We start from the raw sequence: 24,862 nt of genomic DNA on the forward strand, positions 1-24,862 counted from the left end.
TGGTCCGTGAGTGTCTGTAAGATGAGAATAACTTCTTTCTCTCAGTCCCCTAGGTAGATGAAGTCGGGCAATTAGCTATGATTCGAGGAAAATGTCTAAGGAAAACAATACGGACGAATTGAAAAAAAAAAAATAAAATAAAATAAAATAAAATAAAAATTCTAAAATTCAAGACACGTCAATAATAACAAACCACTAACTGAGACACAGAGAGTGAGAAAGCACACACACACGCACACACAAAACTTTATACCCAATCATATCTAAAGGTTCTACTACAACAGATCTTCTTGGCCGTATGTAAAACTTTAAAAATTTTTTGCTTCAATTCCGATATACACGAGTGGATTCTCTACATGAAGAAGACTCCAAAGTGGGGGAGTTCATTTGTCTGGTTGATGCAACAATCTTTCTACATGTCAGCCTTCATTAAGCACCCAATGAATATGCATAATCACCTCCATAATAAGCGCCGTTTCTTCCTTCTCATCTTCATTGTCAGCGTCCTCTTTCTTCCCATGGAAGTTAATTCTTCCATTACTTGACAAGTTGACGACATCTGATGCAAACTTTTTTATCTTCGATTTGTCAAATTTGATCTTGGTACATTCGTACATGAATCGACTAATATTGGCATACAACTTATCTGAACCAGATCTATGTCGCAATTCTTTTACATCAGTATATGGCACTTCGATTTGGATGCTGTTTAGTAAACCAGATAATTGTGGGGTCTCGTATACTAGTCGTAAATCACTATGGAAACGCGTCAGAAGCTTATTGATCATCGATGGAATCAAGTGCAATGGGAAAGCACCATATTCAATGAGTATCAAGTCAATCTGAACTTGTAGTAGCTTTAGTAGATAATCATTGACTTCGGGCTTGGATGTAACTCTACTGAACAATAAGGTGTCGTTGTTGTTTTCCAACTTTGAAAACACAAATGTCTGTCTTGGTAAGAGCCGACTATTCCTCGACTTGATGACCAAATACCTCAATTCGTCGACTGATCCACTGATTGTGATAATCTCATTTGCAATGTCTCGATAAGAACTGTATCGAAGTATAACATCTTCCTCATAGCTGGATAAGTTCTGTTTATATATTTGGTACAAGTACTTTGCCAATTCAGTAACAATGGTCTCCCTGTGTTTCTTCGGTAATCTATCTGTAAACGGTATTCCACTAGCTCTGTATAGTTTGAATGTACCTCCATTCAAATACTTGGCAACTTGTTCCATGTCGTATAGGAAACAGAGCAACCAGAACTCCTACAATCTCAGTTTTGTTTTTCTCACAGAAAAAGAAAAACCATACATTTACTATGTAACTTCGGCGATATGAATAAAAACAAAAAAAAACACCCTATTTAGCTAGCTATATAGTTGTCGCCTCCGTTACAATTTCACGGATAGTTAATTTCCATTGACCTTGGCAAATCTCTCCAACAAGTCAACGACTCTGGTGGAGTAACCAAATTCGTTATCGTACCAAGCAATCAACTTGACAAAAGTTGGGGTCAACAAGATACCAGCTTTTTCGTCAAAGATTGAGGAGTATGAAGAACCCAAGAAATCAGTGGAGACAACAGCATCTTCAGTGTAGCCCAAGATTCCCTTCAATGGACCTTCGGCAGCTTCCTTGATGGTCTTGGAGATTTCTTCGTATGAAGTAGCCTTCTTCAAGTTGACGGTCAAGTCAACAACAGAGACGTCAACAGTTGGGACTCTCAATGACATACCAGTCAACTTACCGTTCAATTCTGGGATAACCTTACCGACAGCCTTGGCAGCACCAGTGGAGGATGGGATAATGTTACCAGAAGCAGTTCTACCACCTCTCCAGTCCTTGTGGGATGGACCATCAACAGTCTTTTGAGTAGCAGTGATGGAGTGGACAGTGGTCATCAAACCATCTTCAATACCAAACTTGTCGTTGATGACTTTAGCCAATGGGGCCAAACAGTTGGTGGTACATGAAGCGTTGGAAATGACATCTTCGTCCTTGTTAAGTTTGTCATCATTGACACCAACAACATACATTGGACCATCTTTAGATGGAGCAGTGATAACAACCTTCTTGGCACCACCTTCAAGATGTTTACGGGCACCTTCGAGAGTGGTGAAAACACCAGTAGATTCAATGACATAGTCAACACCGTCTTTACCCCATGGAATTGAGGCTGGGTCCTTCTCACCGTGAACCTTAATCTTGTGACCATCAATGATCAAGTTGTCACCTTCAGACTTGACTTCACCCTTGTATCTTCCGTGGGTAGAGTCGTACTTGAACATGTAAGCAGCATAGTCTGGAGCAATGAATGGATCATTGACAGCGATAACTTCAATGTCCTTTCTTTGCAATGCAATTCTCAAGACAATACGTCCAATTCTTCCGAAACCGTTAATACCAACTTTAATAGCCATTGTGTGTGATTAGTTAATTCTGTTAAGTAAAATAAACAAAACTCAATTGAATTGATCAAAAAGAAGAAAACCCAATTGAAGGGAATTTAAAATTTTGTTGAGAAATTTCAATTGATATTTATATAAATGAATGAAGAATAAAAGTTTTGAAGGAGACAAAGGCAAATTTGCACTCGGGTCAACGTGACGAATTAAAAGACAAAAAGAATGGTTTTGTGTTACTTAATATCACATGGTAGCAGCAACTCATACAGTACAAACTGTGTTGCTTTTTGTATTCGGGTACACGTCCTTTCCCAGGAGGGTCATTTACCGCCGGGTCTTACTCGTCCATTGCAATCATTTGAATTTTTCATCGGACTTTAAGTGCAATGTAGCACTAACTCTAGATGTTTCATGGACGTTTACTTTGTGCGTACAGAACACTAGAGACTAGTTGGACAACTGCCTCTGTCACCATTGAGTCACGTCACTCTATAAGGACTGGATCGGCCCATGCTTCAACCTCTTGATATATGTTGGACTTTTTAAGTTAATTTGTCGGATCAGTAGTTTCCACCTCCGCTTATAACTAAATAATTCCACCTACATTCCTCCCCTCTGAGCACGTCACATGCAATTCGAACCTTCCAGAACGACGAAACGCGATTTATATTATTGCAAATAAAACCTCACTGGTTTTGGTTTTACGCCTTTGTAGTTTGACACGCACCACAACCCGTCTTACGTCCCTTAGTTTACTTTCACATCATGCAGGATGTGCAAAAGACGGAATTCCTACGATAAGAGAATATTATGCTTAATTACGTCAATTGTGTAGCAGTAGTCGTAGCAGTTACTACTTCCCAGCGTATGCGACGGTTACGCCGACTTTTTTTTTTCCCCTTTGTTCCCTCGATAATTATTATTTGTCTCTTATCCTTTGACAGCAATCAAAAGTCATCTGACAAGAAGAAGGAGAGAATTATTATATAAAACGCTGAAGGCATGCACTTTGCCATGGTAACGTCTTAAATACCCTCCCTCAAGTACAGTAAAGCACACCAACTATGTCTTACAAACTAATCCAATTAAACAGTGGCAACAAAATCCCCTCAATTGGGTTGGGGTGCTACGATATCCCCAGATCACAAACAAGCAAAATTGTTTATGAAGCATTGGACGTTGGATATCGTCACTTTGACACTGCGGTGCTTTACGGCAATGAACAGGAAGTCATTGATGGTATTGCCAAATACTTGAAAGACCATCCTGAAGTCAAACGCTCTGATGTTTTCTACACCACCAAATTATGGAATAGTCAATTGGGTAAAGCAAACACTGAAAGGGCCATAGACACCATGATGCAACAGATTGGGCCATTGAAATACATTGACTTGTTGTTGATTCATTCGCCTTTGCCGGGTAAAGAGAAGAGATTGGAAAGCTATAGAGTCATGGAACAAGCTTTGAAACAGGGCAAAGTGAAAAACATTGGTGTGTCAAATTATGGACAACACCACATTGAAGAAATCCTCAAGGATCCTTCCATTGAAACTCCACCAGCTATAAATCAAATTGAAATTAGTCCCTGGTGTATGCGTCAAGATTTGGCTCTGTGGTGTTTGAGCAAAGACATTCACGTTGAAGCTTATGCTCCGTTAACCCACGGCTACAAGTTGCAAGAAGACAGTCGCAACTTTCAAGAGATTACGAAAAAGTACAACAAATCCCCAGCTCAAATCTTGATCAAATGGTCGTTGCAAAAGGGCTATATCCCATTGCCCAAGACCAAAACTCCGTCAAGATTGAAAACAAACTTGGATGTCAACGATTTCGAATTGACCCCAGAGGAAATGGTGTTGGTTGATCAGCCTGATGCTTATGAACCTACCGATTGGGAATGCACCGATGCCCCATAAACACAAGGCGTATGTAGCAAAAGAGAGATAATGTTTAGTGCTTTTTGGTTAGTCCGTGTGATCTCTCTGTTCTATGGTAACTCTGTTTTTTTTTTTGTTCTTTTGTTCCTTTGTTCCTTTTTTCTTTTTTTCTTTTTTTTTTTTCTTTTTTTTTTTTGCAACTGCCGTATTGTTGTCTCTCGGGGATTTAAGGAAACATAAATAATTGTGGGGATACTACGGCAGAATTCGGAAACAAACGGGGTCTGAAAAATGTCACAATTGTTTGCTGAAGTTGAAAACACCCCAGACTGATGCATTTAACCGAGGACTTGGTATGAGAGAGGAAACGGTGTTGCTTTCGTGTGTGGCCATCCCTTTTGCTACGCCGTGTTCAAAAGATTGCGCCAGACTCCTTTTCTTTATACTAGCAAAGGTCGTATTGTACAGCTTTCATCTCATACAACCCACACAGTTGTAAAAGCCATTTCCAACATGCACATCATTGGCTATGCGAAAATACTCCACCCAACCGCAGTCTCGCACAAGCTGCACCAGTTACAAAACAACCGCGTTCCTACTGTCGCTCCAGATGTCCATTGTCTATACAAAATCTAGCCACTACTTTTACTACCCTATTCACCGTTTGTTCTTTTGCTTTATTTCAACATCTTTTGTCGGATGGAGTTTTATAAACGTAGGATAATCAGGTCTATTGCCTTGGTACCCCAACGACCAGTCATAACTCACAGCATAGGCAAATATAGACCCAGTTTTATTGAAAGCAGTGGACAAAACAGTACCTGGCAACTCTGGAAACAGCTTTAATCTTTGCTTGGCATCTTTGTCCCAGAAGCAAAAAGTACCATCTGAACCAGCGGTACTAAATGTACCATAAACGGGATGGAATGAGATAGCATTGACTGGGTAAGCTTGTGATTCGTTGGAACTGGTCGCTGTAGTTCGTGATAATCCACCAGTATTGGAGCCTGTGCCGGACTTTCTATGACACTTGAATGAAAAGCCAAACTTCTTCTGTTCAGCTTCTGTTATGTATTGGATTGCACATCTACCTTCAATTGACCCAACTGCAAACCCATTGGCTTGAGGATAGCAAGCGACGGTTCTTGTTTGCCACTTTAATGGCGACTGAGTAGTTTTGAAAATTTGTTGAGGATTATTCAAATCGATGATAGTTATATGTCTATCGGCACATCCAACAACTAGTAACTTCTGTGATGAATCCATGCAGTAGCATCTCTCAGGAAGATTGATTGTGCTAACGGGAGTTGGTGATCTCATATCCCAATACCTCAACGTTTTATCCCATGACCCACTAGCAACCACTGGCGTGTTGGTGGGGCCACACTCCACATACCTCACTGATCTCACTGGTGCATCATGTTGACCAATTTGCTGTTGTTGTTGCGTCGCAAGGTCAAATATCTTGACTTGATTATCTGCACCACCACTCACGACTTTGGTTCCATCAGTCGACCATCGTGCAGAAAACACGGGAGCATTGTGTTCATAAAGTGCCTTGCCTTGGTTATTACCGGTATTAGGATCAATTTCGTAAATACGGACTTTCTTATCCCAACTAGCAACAGCAAGGAGATCTTGTTGAGGCGAGAACGATATATCTTCAATTGAGTCCTCAGGAGGATTGTTGACTAGTATATCGTTGACTAGCTCTTGACCTGTAGCTGTGCTAGATGTGCTTGATGTTGATGGAGAGCTGTTTAAAAAAGACATTTGATGGGTGATGTTACTACGGGTCTATTCGTAATGTTTGTTTTTTTTTTTTTTTCCTGTTCTTCTGAGATTTTGTTGGTTGAGGATTTTGTTACGATCTTACATACTAGCGTCTATACAATGCCGCTCCCTCTTCTTATTTCAAGATTATGGTGGTACCAAGACAAACAATCATTACAAAGAATCCATAGATGACCATGAACAACCCGCCGTATTTGCAGAATTTTTCCAAAGGCGAAAGGTTGGCTCCTGGGTGCAATGGCTTCATCAACAAATAGCCAAATAACCCGGGCAAGATGAATGAAATCGACGTTGAGCCTGTACTTCCCACAAATGCTAGCACAGTTGCCAATGAAGTGACCGAGAGTGCAACCACATAACTGAGCACAACAATGGCTGTTGTAATAATGTAGAATTTTCGAGTAGACATGGGAACAATAATTGGCGCATGTCCAGCAGTATCACGGGCACCTTCCATTGGGGTTGTTGAAATGATTGAAGAGACCGCAGTGAGATCATTAAAGGAGCTCACACTTTCTGCGTCTGAAGCTGCCGTCGATGAGTAGCCACTACCAACGCCATCGCCATTCAACAAGCGATTACGTTTATGCAAGTGTCTGAGTTTAGCTGATTCGACACCTTGGCTAATGAAATGTATTACATGGTTAATGGAACCTCTGCAAGGATGGCACTGTAAAGGGAAGGACAAACTTACCATAACAACAATGCACAATCTTCCGATCAATGTGCTGAATGAATCACGCGGATACATTGCAATGATATTTGGTTCAACTTCATTACCGTATGTCAAGTAACCGAAAATAGCGACAATCAAATAACTTGCCAATGCTGTCAAAATTGAATTACGAATAATCAAATTAGACTGTCTTGTCTGTGAGCCATCCTTCTCATCCGGTTGCAATTCATTGATTATAGCAAACATGTTTTGGTGACAGGTGTAAGCAAACACAAACATTGGAAATGAACTCAATGTCTGTTTCCAGCTCAATGGTCCGTACCAGTCCATGTGGTTAGCAGGAAAAGGATGAAATTTTGCAACATCAACATCATGTGCCTTTTCAATCCCAGCTGCAATCTCAAGGTAGCTGCTCACCACCAAAAAAATCAAATAACCAACAGAAAATAATGCCATAATACTGGTGTATTTCAAACTACTCAATTTCTTCAAATACGATAATGGAGCCACAATGCACACCATGAATGCCGAGATCCAAAATTTTCGATTCATGAAAATGGAATCAGAATGCACTTCCAAAGTTTCCATAATCTTGGGCATCAAATCGCCAATAACCACCAAATATGAAACTCCAACTCCAAAACACTTTATCAGAATTGCCGAATCAAATACTATAGACAACTTGGGATACGTTACTTGCGCAAGACTAAAGTAGGACACTGACCCTCGTTGCCCCGTGTACCTGGCCACTTTATTCTGCAAATAAAGTCCAAAGGCTGAAGCGCAAGCTGACCAAAGGATTAAAATGGATCCAAATAATAGTCCATTGGCGCGTAGACCATATGGCATGGTTAATATCCCGGCACCTATGATGGTGTTTAAAATATTGATTGTCCCAGACTTGATTGTTGCTCTGACCATTGTTGAAATGGGACTTTGAAGACTAGAAGAAAAGGATGTTTCTTCACTAGAATTGAGTTTTTTTCTTTGTTTTGAAGCAAAAGAGCAATGCAACATTTCTGTTGGTTTTTATGGTTCTCTATCTTGCTTTTTTTTTCTTTTTTTTTTTTTCTTCTTCTCGATATCTTTGTGTTTTTTTGCGCCAGATCAGGAAATTCACAACGACGGGCCAAGATTAATTCGCCTCGAGCAATTTAAATTAATAGATAAGAAATTTTCGAGCACAGAAGAATTTTGAGCCTCTAGGGCAGTACACAACTGATAGCCAAGACGAGGTATATGCCTAAAATGGGGAAGGGGGGGGAGGACGCGGTGGCTCTATCCATGCCTTGAATCATCGCTGGTTAAAGCTTGATACCAAGTATCCGGGTCTCCTAGTACGTCCGCAAACTTCTCATCAACACAAACATGGAACTTTATGTTCTTCCGAAGCAGACAAACTCCTCTGGCTTTTTAAGGAGACCCTTCAGTCCCGCCGCTGCATTTATCCGTCGGTTCTCAACACGAAGAACTAGACGAAAAGCCGTCCCGAGTTTCCTAAAAGGGTAATACTTTATCTTGATCTATATTTTCTAAGCCTCAGAATTTTGAGTTTTTGGGGTAGTAGCTCAGCTGGTAGAGTTTTGGATTCCAATCATGTACGTGAACTATCCAACGGTCGCAGGTTCGAGTCCTGTCTATCTCACATATTTTTTTTCTATTTTTTTTTTTTTTGCATCATTTTGAGTCTACTTCTCTTAGCAGCGAGGGAAAGTGAGCAATAGCCATTTGGTCTGAGTCGAGATGGTAAACTTGAGATCTACTTGCAAGACACACGTGTTTTTTTCACACATAGAAGTAGTTTTTTTTTTCCCCCTCCCCCATTTTACATTGAGTGGAAAAACTGAGGTTTCTAGACATCTGGCTTGTATAACTGAAAATTTAACTAAACAAATCTATAAATAAAAGTGCAGAAAACACCAGGTTCCTGCAATTCCAGCTGGGTCACGATACGGTGTTGGTATTGATGAATTGAAAAATCATGAGATGACGTAGAGGAAGAGCATTGATGAACCAGCTCCTTCTCATTTACTTGCAACGTGTAGAAACTTCAAGACCTCTCCATCAACTTCTACCTTGATAAACAATAGAACTGCATCGGGGGTTTGTTCAGGATCTTGTGGGTCTCTGCAAAAGTTGCACGTGAAAACAGTGGTGTTGATGTAAGACATTATTTGGCGGCAATTGCAGCAATAACAGTATAAAGATATGGTAATGATATCTCTGGTCCTACAAGCATCTGTCTAGATGGAGATCACACTCCTTTTTATATTCAATTCGTGAATATTTCTGTCCACCCATTTGATTATTGGAAAAGGTTCCGCCACACAAAGCAATGTACGAAATGTTCGTCAAAGTTTTTGTGAACATACGATAAGCTGATGACAGCTGAGAGATGAAATCACTCCGGATATACGAACAATGGGGGGCGGCGTAAAAGATACAATTTGACTGCATAGGTGCAGAGACAATTCCGTGAAATAAAACCGCGCGGTCCAACCAAAGACAAGAAGGTCAATATAAATTTTTGCTGTGATCAATGCCATACACTTTTCCGCTCCATTTTGTGCTCGCCTTCTTTTCTGCGGTCATATTTCCTTCCGCGAGAAATAAACTTTTCTCGCCTTTGGAGCACGTCTGTATTTGTTTTGTTGCTTTTTGTTTGTCATGCACGACCAAGATTTGATTTTTGCAAGTTCCGAGAGATTAAAACTACCGCAAATTTAGTTACGCGCAAATCTCTAAAGATTATCAATTGTGAGAAGGCGTCTATAACCGAAAGTAAGGCAAGCAACGTCTTTGAAGTGTAACTTACTTGATCTTCATTTTTTGTGGTGAACTGGAGATGCCCTCGTTAGTAATCAGAGTAATTCCGCGCACATTGTTCCGACAACTTTGCACATCAAAGTTGGCATCGTCATCATTTCTGATGAAGGGTCTTCTTGATGTAACATTCCTTGCACTACGCTTCTAGGCACTCAGAAGGACACCTTTGTGTTGAGTAGTAAAGGGCTTCACTACTCGGTGCGCTCGGTAAACTCAAACGTTTGACATGTGCTCTCCTTGGAGACACTTGTGCCTTAAGAAAGAATCATTTTTGCAAATTACTCTATCCGCATATTAATTATTCGAAAAGAGAATGAGGGGGAGGATTAAACTCCCCGCCTGCACATTAAATTTTTGGTACCTGCGTGGCGCTTATTCTTTCACACTGCGCCATCCGCAATGCTGTGGCATTCAAGAGAGCTCAAACACTGATGTTTTGTGTAGTCAGCTTGTCAAGAAGTACCAATTTCTTGTATCTTCTATCAAGTGTGTACACTTCCTAGCTTTTGCAACCACACACATTTTTTTTTTTTTTTTTTTTGGTTGCGTTGACAACCAGATCCAAGCGAAACCTTAACAAAAACTAGACTGATCTCAGTAGTAAGTTACAACCACACAAAATAGGATGCGAGTAATTAACTAAAATAAGAGACTTGCATTTGTGACTAACGTATAAGATAAAGGGGGAGGCTTACCTTCAATCGCAAGGTGAGCAGCTTCAAATTTCGTCGTACTTCCCTGCAAACTCTGGCTTTTAGCAGTGTAGTGGTGTGTTTCTACATTCATAAACTGTATTAGCCTTTAAATTAACACCTCTTGCATACAAATTATCAATTGTGGCCACTAATAATGAATTACGGGGGTAGTTTGTGCAAGCAATTAAGTTTCCTTTACCGGAAGTCACATTACATACATAAATATAACACCATTTGGTACAAAACTAGAAACAATATGCCATTTCCGAGGGTACAGTTATATGGACTCTGCAGGTGGTGTTAAAATTTAGGTAAGTGGTATTATGGTTGAAAATCGACTTCCGAGGGAACAATGGAGTTTAAGTAGGCAAAAACCTCAGAAGCTTTGTATATAGGTGATTCAGTTCTAGACCTGGGTCAAAATCTAAGAAATAGACCTTGATACTGCATAGAGGTGAGGAAACTGAAGTCTGTAATAATTTGCACAGACTATCTAGTTGGAGTGCACAATATTGGGAGGTACAGGAATGAAAAAGTTTCCTAAACGTGGAAGAAAACTCTATGGCCTGCTTACTGGTCAGTTTTTATTTACGAGAAACGCCTATATTTCTTTGTTGTGTCTAGAAGTTGGCCCCTTATTGGAGCACTGAGTGTGTGCAGTTTTAGGAGAAGTTGTGTTAACCAGTGTCTAAAATGTTTAGCTTTTCATTGAAGACTGCATTCTATGGTTACCCAGCTCAGGCTTTTTTTTCTAGCTGTTTTTAAAACTCGCTTCTTGTAGTAATTGCACCAACGTGGCAGCTACTCAGACCTACACAACGTCTTCAATGCACACAAATTGATACCGCCCAATTGCGACCCAGCCCTCTTCATACCTTTTGCATGCAAACCTGTGTATCTCCAACAGCCAGCCATAGAAGTATCTGGAATGTAGTCACATTTCGTTCGCTTAAAAACGCTTTGTACACAAAAGATGTGTAATGTCAAAATGTCTATAACATACCGGAATACGCCCCCAAAAAAGTAAATGTCTCACAAACTCAACAGTGTAAAATTCCCTTCACGTTATTCAAACATCCGTTGCACAGATACAGTGCAATGTTTTGTTTTGTTTTGTTCTTTTTTTTTATTGCGTCTGCCCTTGTACTGTCCAAAGAACCATCTGATACAATATTCCCTATGTGGGCAAGTCCTTGAATACACACAAAAAACTTTAATTGATAGAACAAATAAAAGTGCTGTGATACAAAACTGACACAAAGTTGATCCGTTTTTGAAAAATGTTTGCAATTGTAACTGGTTGTCAGTTGCTCCCGCCCAGTTTTCTCAAAGTACAAGCAAAAATAACACAGAAATTCTGTCTCGGTTGTTACAGAAAGGTCATAGAAAAACTTCCCTTCAGGTAACAAAAACGACACCCTGCTCTTAAGAGTAGCGATTGCCGCTACATCGTGCAGAAAAACATACGCACGGAAGTCTTCTGTATGTTTGAGAGCTTATCAACGAGAAGTGAGACTTTGAACAGATGCGGGATCAGTGAGCAAGACTTGAATGTGAAAAAAGAATTCCAGCTGCATCGATTGCACACGCACCAGTAAATTACGTGTTCCTGCTGTAATATAGACCGTGCATTAATGGCATCCATTAGTGTTGTGATACTTCCAGAAAAGTGGTGTCACGGCATCCTTTATCTCCGTTTAAATTGTAAATGGATAAGTTTACATACTTTGATTGCTTCTCCGATTCTGATGATATGAGTTTTGTTCTCTGTAGTACAAAAGAGTTTTGTAATCTTCAATTTAGTCCTCCTTTTAGATTCCATTACACATATGGAAGTGGGCATACCAAATTGTGCTTTGTGCATTTGCATGTTTGGCTGGATTGTAACATGAAAGAATGTTTGCCTCGTGGCTGGCTTCCAAATTACAAAGCACCAATGACAATTTTGTCCTTCCCATGTCAAGGGTACACCTCGTTCAATATGCGTTCGGCATTGCTATTATAATGCGTGCATAGTGGCAGAGCATATACAGCGGCTCCAATAAAATGACCCTTTCTGCCTGTGCTCAAAGAGGATGGGAGAAACAATAACAACCGAATTGTGCTATTCTTGAAACGTGAAAACGTTCTGCTGTATATGAGGGGTTTTTGAAGATTGCGTTCTAATTGGTATCTCTTTTCGGGACTTTAAGTTTAGGCAAGATGTTGTAGTCTCCGGTGGGCTACCCTGGCTAGTTGATCTTCCAACTATACTTACTAAACTTGATTAGACCCTGGCAAGGAATGTAGCTCACTCTTTCCCTCCTTTATTCAAACTAACGCTGTGCAGACACTTAGAGCTTTGTGTAAGAAAGGTTTAAAAAACGTTGCGTTGTCACAGGGACACGACAGCAACATGTTACGCCTGAGTTTTATTTTGAGATATTCTAAGCTTAGACAATGCAGCAAAAACTGTGGGGCCCAATCTTTTCAACAAGGAAGTATAGCAGAGAGGCAGAGGCAACTCATATCATGGTGGCAAAACCTCTTGCCTCAATGACTTCTTCTAGAGAGATTCCTCCCCTACCAGCAAGGTATTTTTCTTCAGACGAAATCTGTATCCTGATTGAGGCAGTGGCATCCTGCACGAAGTACTTCACAATCAGAATAAGATTTTCCTTGGAAATAAACTTGGAGGGAAGAGAGACTGAATTTCGGAGGATGCCACCCACCATTAGCGTCTCTTTGTGTAATCAGCGAAGTTCCACTCCAAGAAAAAGTTCGTAATTGCAATTAAGAGAACGCAAATGTGGAATAGAAAACCAATACACTGTGCAGGTAGAGAAGATAGCACCTTTGCCAAGAATAAACTGCAAACTTTCCTATACGGGCTTTCTCACGAGAGTGGGCTGCGTAGTACAAGATAGAGTTGCAAATCGGCTCCCTTTAAGTGGAGAAAAATTGCAACGTCCCGAGTGTGTGTTATACAATTATCGTCCGGTTGAGGTGTTCACTATTGGTTTGTGTCCCCTGTATAAAAAGGAGATACAATTTCGTGAGCTTCCTAATTATGCAATGGTTGCAACTCATAACTGTGCCAATGCAACAGACCGGACTGAGCTCTCTGCACCAGAAAAAGAAAAAAAAAAAATCACGCTATGCTTACAATGAAGATATCCGCAGAATCACGGACTGTGATAACGTTACTCTTGTCTCGCTTAAGGTTGCTTGCGTTGCGGTCAATATCATGAAAGGTTGTAATTACTAAACAGCGCGAAACTCTATACTTGAGTATCGTGGACAAAGAGAAAAGGTCTAATTTGGAATTGTAAAGCTGTGTTATGCGCAATTACTAAAGAATTACCCAATGTACACAAAATCTGGGATTGTCACGGTGTTTTCTTTTCAGTCTAGAACAATCGAGAATATCGAGTTCTGTGTAGCAACACCAAAAAGCTCTTTGCGGTTACTGCATTTCAAGGGAAAAACTCTCCCTACTTATCAGAGGAGCGAAAACAATTGGAGCTTGCAGGAAGAGGGACGGTACTATCATTTATCCACACCCACGCCCAAATCAATTAACGCTCTATTTATGTAGCCTGATCGGATACAAACCAAGTAGTACAGAGAAAAACCGAGCTCGCCTCGTAGCTCTGATTGCCAAGAAGTTCCTCGTTTCTGGGTTCTAGAGCAGATCGTCTTTCAATCTCTGCCGAAATTTAAATTGCTTAGCAATTCAACTGTCATCAAAAGTAAAAAGCAGATTATGCAACAGAGCGGAGAGAAGTCCACAAATTATCTAATCATACGTTAACCACGACTTTTACGCGCAGTCTGTGTGAACGTTTTTTATTGCTACTAAGGCTTATATGTATATATACAGGATTTGCGTGAGCCTAGTATGGTGGTGGTTTAACAATAAACGCTGTCGCATAAACTATTCTACACAAAAGTAGTGGCAATTGAAGAGCTTCTGCATATATACTTCTGAATGAAAAGAAGTTTTGGAAGAGCTTCAAACCACACTACAGGAAATCAACATTGAGTGGTACATACAATAATCCACTTTGGTAACACTCGGTTTCTATTGCTATGCGACTTTAATACAGGGAAGTACAAAGAAGAGTGTTGTTTGAAAATGTTATAAATACTGGTCAAGTTACCCACGAAATTTGCCATAGTTTGTGTCTTAATATTACAACTGCTATTGACAAAAGCCAACAACAAATCTCACCAAATAATTCAAAGATACCACCACCACCACTAAAGTACAAAATAAAATTCAAAACAAGATTCGAAACTAGTCCAAATTCGGAACTCCACCACTTCTAAAGTCTGTACCGGAGATTAGTTTATTTGTAATTTGCACGAACCTAAAACAAATCGGGTCATTCACATCCAAATTCTTGAGCCAATATATTTTCTGCGTCAGTGTTTAAAAAAAGGGATATCTAAGTACAAGACGAGGTTAGATAACTAAACTAAATTACATTAACAGTGTCTGTGAGTGTGCGGTTTATAATTAGTAATAATTTATAACCGACTTTATATCCAAAAAGTGCACAAAACCAATAACCAAACGCATCCAGCGCTGCAAATAACAGACCACGGGCTTTCAAAGAAAAACAAACTCCACACCTATAAATATACACTGGAGTATCACCAGTGAAAAAAAAAGTGTCCTTGAAACAATACGGCTACTCACTTCATCACTTTGAAAACGAGTTTTCCATTTGAGTTGAAATCATACGGTTGTGTCTTCATAACTCGGGTCTACCAATCCCTTAACCCCGTGATACCCTATTTTTTTCTTTTTTTTTTATTTTTTTTTTTTATTTGTTTAGCCGGAGAGAATGCTATCCTCAAATATTCCACAACACTGTCCCGTTAAAAAGAAGAGAGTCGGTAAGGCTTGCGACTCTTGTCGCATCAAGAAGACCAAGTGTGACGGTAAAAAGCCTTGCAATCGGTGCTTGCTTGACAATAAGATCTGTGTGTTTTCAGAGAAAAGGAGGGTTAAGGAAAAGATCCACCCACCGGGATACATCGAGTTGTTGGAAACAAGGTTGGACATCTTGTCAAAGCTGTTTGAGACTTTAATCGAGTTTTCTAGACCTCACTTGTCTTTTATTGATGAGATTGTGAAGGAAGAAGAGGAGAAGCTACACATAAAGACGGAGGCTCCTGATGACGATGCATCCTCGCCAGAATCAAATGAAGAATCTGGAATAGCAGGCACCATTCCCATCAACAAGGTTGTGTCGTATTTGATTGATCAGCGTGGAATGTTGAAGAACGTGCCAATTGAATGGGAAGAAGGTGCATTTATTGCTGCTAATTACAATGGAGACAACTTGCAATCTGCTTCAAAGTCATTTGCTGAACACAAGTCAGAAAAGCTTGCAATGAATGAAGCCAATTCACTAGAAAGACATTCCTCGCCAGCTATGAAACTGATCAATAGATCAAACTCAGCCTCATCAGCAAAGTCCCTTGTAACGAAAAAGATCAAGGAGGAGCCGGTGTCTCCTGCTTCAGTGCGTAGCTTTTCAAGTAACTTCAACTTCAATAACGATGAGCGTTGGATGTCAAATGATCCATTGTTGTCTGAGGTAGAGAGTGATTCACCACAGTCCATTCACGAAACCCAAGAACAGAAGCGTCAACGAAGCGTCGAATACGATGGCCACAGCCACATTCCCCTTACTGCTTCATTGTTCTCCAACACAAACTACCGCAATCAATCAATAAGCAAAAACTCTTCGGTCACATCGTTGAATAATAAGTACGAAGCACACACTTTGTCTTCAGCGCCAAATTCTTTGTCTTCGTCCACCCCGCCATCATCAATCTTCACCCCCAATAGCGCCACTGCAAAGTCCGCTCTTCGGAGGTCCTCCTCAACGCTTTCACAAACTCAACACAACAAATTGAAAGGCTGTATATTCAGTCACCATCACAACCACAAATCGTCTCATCATACTCGTCAGACATCGCTTGAACTTAACAAGAGAAGCAGCAGCTCCGAGGCCTCTCCTACAGGTACAGTGAATCACATGCCACCCGGATCACAGTCTTTATCTGCAATCACACCACTTGCTAATGGGCCCACAGAGCTTGACAAGTATTACGATGCAATTGGTGAAGGAGTACCACTGCAGCCTTCATTCGACTTATCTCCCACGACGAATGATCAGTCGGATACAGCAATAGACGAAGGTTTTTACAGTGAGATTTGCCGGGGTCCACTAAGTATGCATGGCCCTGGAGCATTTGAAGTTTTGATTGGTGCTTACGAAGACTCGTTTATGAATAACAAGCCATTTTTTGGGGAAAGATAGTGGACTAGCCGTTTGCAATTTAGGCTCTGTTCAAGTGCTGGGACATGTTGGATACTGCTACCCCAAGTTTGCTTTTATTTTTTGTAATCCGTTTATCGAGGATTTTTTTTCTTGTTCTATTGTGTTATTTTACTTCTACATTCAGGTGTTTATAGATTTACGTGTGATTTTAATGAGTTCAACCAATGTGAATGGAAAAGGCCTATTGTAGGGTGTGTATTTGAAGGTGTACAATGTGTCGACTATTCTATGGTGGTGACCTCCATCGGTAATAGGCGCTTCAAAGCTCTCGGAAATAAGCCTTAATAAGCTCTACTTTTCAGACTTTAGGCAAACCTTTTTTTAGCCGACTATGGTGTATCACAAAGACATATATTTTCGGCAATTAACTGACAATAACAATGCCGTGTATTTAGCTCCTATTTCATGTAGCAAGTGCATTTGTGGTCTGATTGTGACTGGCTCGCATAATGAGAAGGAATGGTGGCCTGCCACTTCCAAGCTTGATCAGAAATGGTTGGGCTGCCGTGTCGCATGTACTGTCCAAGAATTACTGGAGTAAATGAAAAGTGTAAACACGGTGTCGAGGGGAGCGTTCCCATACAGTAGACTCATACCTAAGATTAATAGAGAGCACAGCTTGTAGCACTGATAAACACTATTCAGTGATAAAAAGAATTCCTCCACCAACAAATCCCAATGCCAATAAATAAAAGCAAGAACATGTTCTTGAATTTTACAACACGACTCCAATCTTTTTCTGCACGATTGATATTGGTATCCTCCCATGATTCTCCGTAGCATCTTCTTTAGCCAACACAGACTGTACGTGGACACGATCATGAATCTCAATCATCAACTGTCGCCTATTCAGTAACAATCTCTAAGCGTTCTCGACAAGTGTTGCCTTCCTTCGTCTCCTTTGGTCTCCACCGTTACATGTCACGGCCGTTGCGACCATTTAACCCTATTGTCTACCATCGCAAACACTTCGTAAATTTAGAATTTCTGGTATTCTGCAGCAACTCTAATTTTGAGCTATTTTTGTTTTTGTGTTGCGGCTTTTGGGTATGCGTTACCAGCCGATTTAAACCACTGTGCTGTAGACTGTCATTGCACTTCAAGGCATTAGCCACCTGCAGACACGTATTCGTACTGTGTTACATTTCAGAGATTATCTAAGTCCCCTTGTTTGTCATTAACTGGTTGCCGAGTAGTGACCTTAATGGAGTGTATCGAGATCAAAATTTCGACAGTTCTTGCAATCTAAAAATTCCTAAAAGTCAAACATCTCTGTGATGATTATCAACTTATCAATTTTGGGTAACAACTTTCCATTGTGTTTGTACTAAAGATTAAAATTTGTGTTGATTTTGTTGCAAAAAAAAAAATCCAGGCTCCAAATTGAGTTGCTATTTCCATAGAAAAAGAGAATGAGTACTCTAAGCAATCTTTGACTTGACACTTTGTTTTCCCCATAAAATCTTACAACCCACCAATTTCTCTCCTTCCCGTTTAAATGGACGAGAAGGGAACGGTTGCAATATGATGTGTAATGTAATTTCCTTAAAAAAGTCTTGGATATTGGACAAGTAAGCCAAAATCTCTAGCATTATAAAGTAGAGAAACACGGTGTAGATGTCGGAGTCAGAATGTGTGTATTCAATTAAGTCTTTCTTCATACTTTGTACATTTGCTACAATAGATCTGCAAATAGCTCCCGATGTTTTCAATTTGTGAGTGTTTATCCAAATACACCATCAATATCAGAGAAGCAATAAATAGCTTCTCTGAGATCAATCTGTGAATAAAGGACATACAACTTTTCAAATTCTCCTAATACTTTGCATAATATAAACATTAAAACACGGCCAAGTTCTGTGTAAAAGGGGTAGTAGCTCAGCTGGTAGAGTTTTGGATTCCAATCATGTACGTGAACTATCCAACGGTCGCAGGTTCGAGTCCTGTCTATCTCACATTTTTTTTTTCGAGTCAGTTCAGAACTATCATTTTTGAACTCTCGTGCTTCCGTCGAAGCGTTTTCGGGTCTAACATTATCTCATGTTAAGCAGTAATACCACTTGGCTCTTTGATATGTGTGTATTCAACATAGATTTTCTGTGGTTGTCATTCTTAGTCAAAACAGTGCCAATGGCAAAGCATAGTATCACAATATTTCCTCTTTTCAATAAAATCTACTCCGAATTGACGTCCTGGATACAAAACAGACGACCACAGCTTCTCACACAAGTCATTCGACCCAAGCCTAATTGTCACATCCTTTCACCTCTTTCGCAGCATAATTTTTCAATGGAATTTGCATGAAAAGAAAAAAAAAAAAAATAAAAAAAATACGCTAAACTCACGAACAACTCCTTGGAGATGGCTAAGAACAAACCCAAGACTACAGTAGCAGAGCCAACACTGAAGAAAAAGACAAGCAAAGAATCGCCACCGGAAGATCGAAAGAAACCGTCTCGTGGTTTAGTGGTTGGTGAAAATTTTGGATGGACAGGCAAACTACCCGTTACTCTACTAAATGAACACTGCCAAAAACAAAAATGGAACAAATGCCAATATGATATGATGAGGAAATCCAACGGCTATGTTGGAGTGGTGACATTGTCTTGGGAAAATCCGAAAACAAGAGAAGTCATTACCGTGAAGTATATACCTACTTATTCTCCGAGAGAAACCAGTAATGAAGCCAGACACATGGTTGCAACGTTTGTTTTACATAGAATCAACTACATCAAAAACATGAAGATGTTGCTCCCGATAATCTTCAGAGATTATTGGACAGAGTTGGAAAGCGAGAGATTACAATTATTGAAAGACGATAAAACACTTCATGACAAGAAATACAATACCGATCCCTTCTCTGTTGTCATGGAGCAACAAAAAGCAAAAGCTGAGAAAGAGAAAGAGCACACTGCAAGACAGAACCAGAACTTAAGGACCCACAAGCCCGTTGTGAACATTGGACAAAAATCAGCCTCGCCAGTTGCACTGCCATCCCCAAAGGACTCCATACCTAGAGGCGCATGGGAACATGCTCCATTGATGGATATTCCTTCTGATATGCGAGTTGAAATCGAAAAGTCGGTACAGAAACACTTAGAATGGGACAGCGTGGAACATAGGAAAGAAGTAAATCAGCTGGACACAGTTGTGAAGAAATTGGCTGGATTGGGATTTCGAGAGAGCCACGTAAAAGAGGCTCTTCAATACACGTCTGAATTTGTTGATGCTCTTGAGTGGTTGATTTTTCATATTCCTGAAGACGACTTGCCAGTGCTTTTTGCCAAGTCAAGTAAGGACTCCCAAGTCCTGCTTACAGTTTCACAAAACTTGAAAACAGAGTTGGTTTTGAAGAGACTCAGAAATTCTGGATTTGATGAGGATGAAATTGTGCGTGTTTACAAAGAGACCGGCGAGGATGAAGTTGAAACGGCTGTTCAACTTACAAAACTTCTAGCCAACAAGGCGGAAGGAGTTTCAGTAGAAGACCAAAGCCAGGATATTTGGGATCAAGAGGTTGAGGCTATAAAGTCTACCAGAGAAGCAACACTTTTAGACAAAAGAATAATTTCAGTCCCGTTGAACCCCATTGGTGTTGGTGAAAGAGTAATTGATTTGAAAATTATGAAGAGCACCAACTATCCTAATGAAATACCCGGCATACAACTCGTGGTGGCAGAAAAACACAACCTAGCCAATTATGTAAAGTTGTCCATTGTAAAAAGTCTTCTAGACACTTTACACGTTGGAGAGTGCATGATTTTTTCGATAATTGAATGGCTAGAGGAGAACATGATCAAGGTCATTAACAATCCTGGACCACTTGTGACGTACCAAAAAGACACAAGAATAACAAATGAAGCAGTGGGGGTTGAGAAGGAGTCAAAAACAAGAAGGAGGGTGAGACAAAACGAGGATAACATAAAGCTCTCATATCAAAATAGAGCAGCCACATTACAGGAATCCTTGATTGAAAGAGGAAAACTTCCCGTATCGAAAAAAGCGCTGGAGATTGTAAAAGCTATAAATGAAAACAAAATCACGCTTATTACAGGTGAGACAGGATCGGGTAAGTCGACTCAGATTGTCCAATACATCCTTGACGATTTGAATTCAAAAGGGGATTTTTCAACAACCGTCTTTTGTACACAACCAAGACGTATATCTGCCCTTGGGTTAGCTTCTCGTATTAGTGAAGAAAGAGGCGACAAATTGGGCCAAGAAACTGGGTACATGATCAGAGGCGAGAACAAAATCGGTCCAACGACGAGACTAACTTTCCTTACCACCGGTATTTTACTTCGTATGCTCCAAAACATCACCAAAGACGAAGATCATGCCATTTTCGATAACCTTGGGTATATTTTCATTGATGAGGTACACGAAAGGTCTGTCGACAGCGACTTCCTACTCATAATATTGAGGGATATATTGAAAAAATTCCCAAAATTGAGAGTAGTACTCATGTCTGCAACCATAAAAGTTGACAAGTTCAATGAGTTTTTCAGGAAGCCATTGGTTCATAAGCATGTGGAGGGAAGAACTTTCCCCATAACGGATTTTTACTTGGATGATATTTTAATCGAATTAGACTATTCTATGGAGGTAGGCGGAGAAGTTGTGAAGCCACGTGCCGACTCTCCATTTTTCAAAAGTGGAAACATCAACTATGACTTACTTGCACAGCTAGTGTTACATGTCGACAAGAAATTGTCACTGAGGGAAAATGCAGGGTCGATATTGATTTTTTTGCCTGGTGTCCCAGAAATAAACCGTGCAATCAAGGCAATAAACAGTTTAGGCGACTTCTGGACTCTTCCCCTCCACTCGTCCCTATCATCACAAGAACAAAAAAAGGTTTTCCAGTCAAGTCGTGGGCAGAGGAAAGTGGTTGTGTCTACAAATATAGCCGAGACTTCAATTACAATACCTGATTGTGTGGTTGTCATTGACTCCGGTCGGTCCAAGTCGATGTTTTTTGACACAACTTTGAACTCTACCAAGTTGGTTGAGGAGTGGTGTTCTCAAGCGGAGATCAAACAAAGAAGAGGTCGTTCAGGTCGTGTTACTGATGGTACTTGTTACCATTTATACACTAAAGATACTGAAAACTCGATGCTTCTCCAGCCAATACCTGAAATCATGCGCGTCCGTTTAGAAAACTTGTACTTGATTGTAAAGTCAATGGGGGTGAAAAACGTTGAAAATTTTATCGCCAGTGGACTTGACTCCCCCGACCAGTCCGCGTTGCTATCTGCAAAGACCTTTTTACAAGATGTCGGCGCTCTTGAAGGCGAAAAACTAACAACGTTGGGTCAGTACTTGTCATACTTACCAACGGACCCCCATACCGGAAAGCTTCTATTATTGGGCTGTATTTTTGGATGCCTAGACTTTTGTTCAGCTTTGGCTGCTATAAGTTCAGTTGGTAGTATATTTGCCCATTCCATGGAAAACAGAGACAAGATCAAAACCATCACAGAGAGCTTCAGTGATAACCAGGGAGATTTTGTTGCAATGGCAAATATCTACTTTGCCTATTTGGACTCCCCAACCAAGAAGTTCATGACAGAGAATTGCTTATCGTACAATGCTCTTCGTGACATTTCGTCAACAAGACAGCAATACTACCAGTTGTTGTCCGAAATGGGGTTCACAACACTGCCAACAGTGCCAAAAAATATTGCAAAACCAAACTATAACATGATCCGCGCTATTGTCGTTGGTTCATTTTATCCAAACGTGGCTCGAGTTCAATACCCTCCAAAAAAGTTTTTAAAGTCGTCACAGGGAGCTATTGAGGCAGACGCAGACGCCCGATTAACAAAGTATTGGGTGAAAAAGGAAAGTCCCAACGTTCAAGATTCACCACTAGCTGCCACTCGAGTGTTTATACATCCTTCGTCAATCATGTTTGGTAAAAACTCCACCGGATTTGAAATTGACGACGAACTCGAGTCACAATTCACTCGGGAAGATGGATCGATTGACCTAGACAAGGCTAGGCAAGTTATTCCACTTAACAAACCACTCCCATCATCGAAACACACATTCATTGCTTACAGATCATCTCATTTCTCGAATAAGTTGTACATTAATGGAATCACCCCGTCAAACACATTGACTACTTTGCTCTTTGGGGGAAGTTTCGACTACGATTTACACCCCACTAGCGGCTCTCCTTCCAATGGTATCATCCTTGACAAGTGGCTTCCAGTACGAACATGGTGCAAAAATGGAGTCCTAATCAAGCAAGTAAGAAAGTTATTAGATAGTTATATGGATTCGCGGTTATCAAAGGTTGGTGCAACAGGGGATAAGGACGACATAGTGCAAATTATCGAGAAAGCTGTTTGTTTATGATTGTACATAGATAATCCTTTCTTCAACCTCATTGTTTTCGCCCTCTCACACGACCCTCTAAATGAAAAAAAAAAACAACAGCAGCAACAACAACAACAACAACAAGAACAAAGAATGCAACTTTTGTAACGCAACAAGCTTACCATACCTCTTCCCACAACCATGGAGGGATCAAACAGCCATAATATTCCCAAGAATTCAACTCCCACACCCGAGGCCGAGTTGAATCCACAAAGGGTGAAAGTTTTGTTGAACAAGTTGCATGAGGAATTCAATGCAAGCAAAATTGAAACCGACCCAATCAAGGTTAAAGAACATTTGTCGAAAGTGGACAAGATCAAGAGAGTGTTGAAGATCTATCATGACCAGCAGAAACAGCGTCAGGCCATTGAGCTGGGAAACATTACGGCTGCAAGCCAGTCGCAAACACAGCAAAGCAAAGTTCTGCCTGGACAGGTAGTCAATGCCCAACCGTCGTCGAATCTAGCACCCATTGCTGGCTCTCCTTCAACATCTACGGCAGTACCTACTCAGCAACTACCCCCCACAAATCAACAGCAAATAACAAGTGATAGTGCAGTGAGGAGTAGTCAGGCACCGCAAATTCAATCACCGGCACCTCAAAGACCAAGCTCAAGTTCTCCAGATGCACAAAAGATTACAATTGAAAAGTACAATCAAGTCAAGAGTGTTTTGAAAGATTTGGCAGAAAAAGTACAATCTTTGACAGCGGTAAAGGAAAAAGAGACTGATCCTGCAAGGATACAGGCTCTTGAACGAACATTAACCGAAAGTCGTATTCAGTTGCAGCAATACCACAAAGGGGCATTGTACATGAGAAAAGTATTGATGGATTCTGGAAGACTAACAGCGAATTCCACTCCAGTACCGAGTCCACGTCCTCCAACTGCTACCTCGGCGGGGACGACGGCGATGACTGCTGTGGCTGCGGACGGATCTGCATCAACTAGTCAGCCACAAGCGTCGGTAAATGAGAGGACTATAACCAACGTACCTACAAATATCACAACCCCTAGTCAGCAGCCGATCCTGACAAATCAAACGCCTCCGCCACCTGCGCCTGCCTTAACTACCGCTGCAGCAACCAACAAGAAATTGCCTTCACCAGCGACAAACGAAACGAAACCATCTACATCGCCCTCATCAACAAAACCACCCACAGTGTCAAAGCCATCAACCACAACCAAGGCGTCAACATCCACAAAGAAACCACAGGCTTCCACCAGCTCCACCACCGTGGCAAACACCACATCCTCAGCAACTCTCGTCAACTCACTTAAAGAATTTAGTAATAACCTGCAGGCGGTCGCTCCAGTAAACATCCCCGATAACGGTGGCCGAGTCCTCACCAAGCGGAAATTAAACGAACTAGTTACAAACCTATCAGTGGATCAAGGTGACACCAAGCCAACTATTGATAACGATGTTGAGGAGTTATTTTTGGACTTGGCTGATGAATTTGTGTCTAGTGTGATGGGATTTTCTTGTAACTTGGCCAAACATCGTAAATTGGACAAGGTTGATATGAGAGATGTGCAGTTGAGTTTGGAGAGAAATTGGGGGATTAAAGTGCCGGGGTACATGCCAGATGAGATAAAGCCAGCAAGAAGGTGGCCCAAGGGGACTGAGCAAAAGAAATGAGTTGTACCATTCATCTTAGCTATGCTGTGTATAATCGATCACACTTATTCACATATAGTTACTTAATCCCTATCGTAAAAGCCAAGGAACTATTCATCGGTAACCAGTCAGTTATTACGCCAGGACTCTTGAGCCATAGAGCAAGACCAGGAAGGTAAACAGGTACTGTTTTGTCCACTGCTTTCAATAAAACTGGGTCTATATTTGCCTATGC

General features: G+C 40.7%; 7 protein-coding genes across 7 annotated transcripts; 4 read left to right on the top strand and 3 right to left on the bottom strand. All coding sequences in view use genetic code 12, as the record gives it.

Annotated features, from left to right (window-relative positions):
• Positions 1-419: 419 nt before the first annotated feature.
• KGF57_001734 (uncharacterized protein) lies at positions 420-1,244 on the bottom strand (the record flags this gene model as incomplete). The annotated part of the gene is made up of 1 exon (XM_051750971.1): positions 420-1,244. The coding sequence occupies one exon, from the start codon at positions 1,242-1,244 to the stop codon at positions 420-422; it is 825 nt and encodes a 274-aa protein (XP_051609790.1).
• Positions 1,245-1,418: 174 nt separating this feature from the next.
• Positions 1,419-2,429, bottom strand: TDH3 (glyceraldehyde-3-phosphate dehydrogenase (phosphorylating); the record flags this gene model as incomplete). The annotated part of the gene is made up of 1 exon (XM_051750972.1): positions 1,419-2,429. The coding sequence occupies one exon, from the start codon at positions 2,427-2,429 to the stop codon at positions 1,419-1,421; it is 1,011 nt and encodes a 336-aa protein (XP_051609791.1).
• A 1,049-nt stretch (positions 2,430-3,478) lies between these two features.
• KGF57_001736 (aldo-keto reductase superfamily protein) lies at positions 3,479-4,330 on the top strand (the record flags this gene model as incomplete). Its single annotated transcript, XM_051750973.1, has 1 exon — positions 3,479-4,330. The coding sequence occupies one exon, from the start codon at positions 3,479-3,481 to the stop codon at positions 4,328-4,330; it is 852 nt and encodes a 283-aa protein (XP_051609792.1).
• A 618-nt stretch (positions 4,331-4,948) lies between these two features.
• Positions 4,949-7,682, bottom strand: KGF57_001737 (uncharacterized protein; the record flags this gene model as incomplete). The annotated part of the gene is made up of 2 exons (XM_051750974.1): positions 4,949-6,047; positions 6,268-7,682. The coding sequence occupies 2 exons, from the start codon at positions 7,680-7,682 to the stop codon at positions 4,949-4,951; spliced, it is 2,514 nt and encodes an 837-aa protein (XP_051609793.1).
• Positions 7,683-15,114: 7,432 nt separating this feature from the next.
• FCR1 (Fcr1p) lies at positions 15,115-16,602 on the top strand (the record flags this gene model as incomplete). Its single annotated transcript, XM_051750975.1, has 1 exon — positions 15,115-16,602. One exon carries the CDS (start codon positions 15,115-15,117, stop codon positions 16,600-16,602), a length of 1,488 nt encoding a protein of 495 aa, XP_051609794.1.
• A 2,382-nt stretch (positions 16,603-18,984) lies between these two features.
• KGF57_001739 (putative helicase) lies at positions 18,985-22,986 on the top strand (the record flags this gene model as incomplete). The annotated part of the gene is made up of 1 exon (XM_051750976.1): positions 18,985-22,986. One exon carries the CDS (start codon positions 18,985-18,987, stop codon positions 22,984-22,986), a length of 4,002 nt encoding a protein of 1,333 aa, XP_051609795.1.
• Positions 22,987-23,148: 162 nt separating this feature from the next.
• Positions 23,149-24,648, top strand: KGF57_001740 (uncharacterized protein; the record flags this gene model as incomplete). The annotated part of the gene is made up of 1 exon (XM_051750978.1): positions 23,149-24,648. One exon carries the CDS (start codon positions 23,149-23,151, stop codon positions 24,646-24,648), a length of 1,500 nt encoding a protein of 499 aa, XP_051609796.1.
• Between the last annotated feature and the right edge of the window lie 214 nt (positions 24,649-24,862).

This window comes from Candida theae, assembly GCF_024610275.1.
Source record: "Candida theae strain CBS 12239 chromosome Unknown scaffold37, whole genome shotgun sequence".
Classification (NCBI taxonomy): Eukaryota; Fungi; Ascomycota; class Pichiomycetes; order Serinales; family Debaryomycetaceae; genus Lodderomyces; species Lodderomyces theae.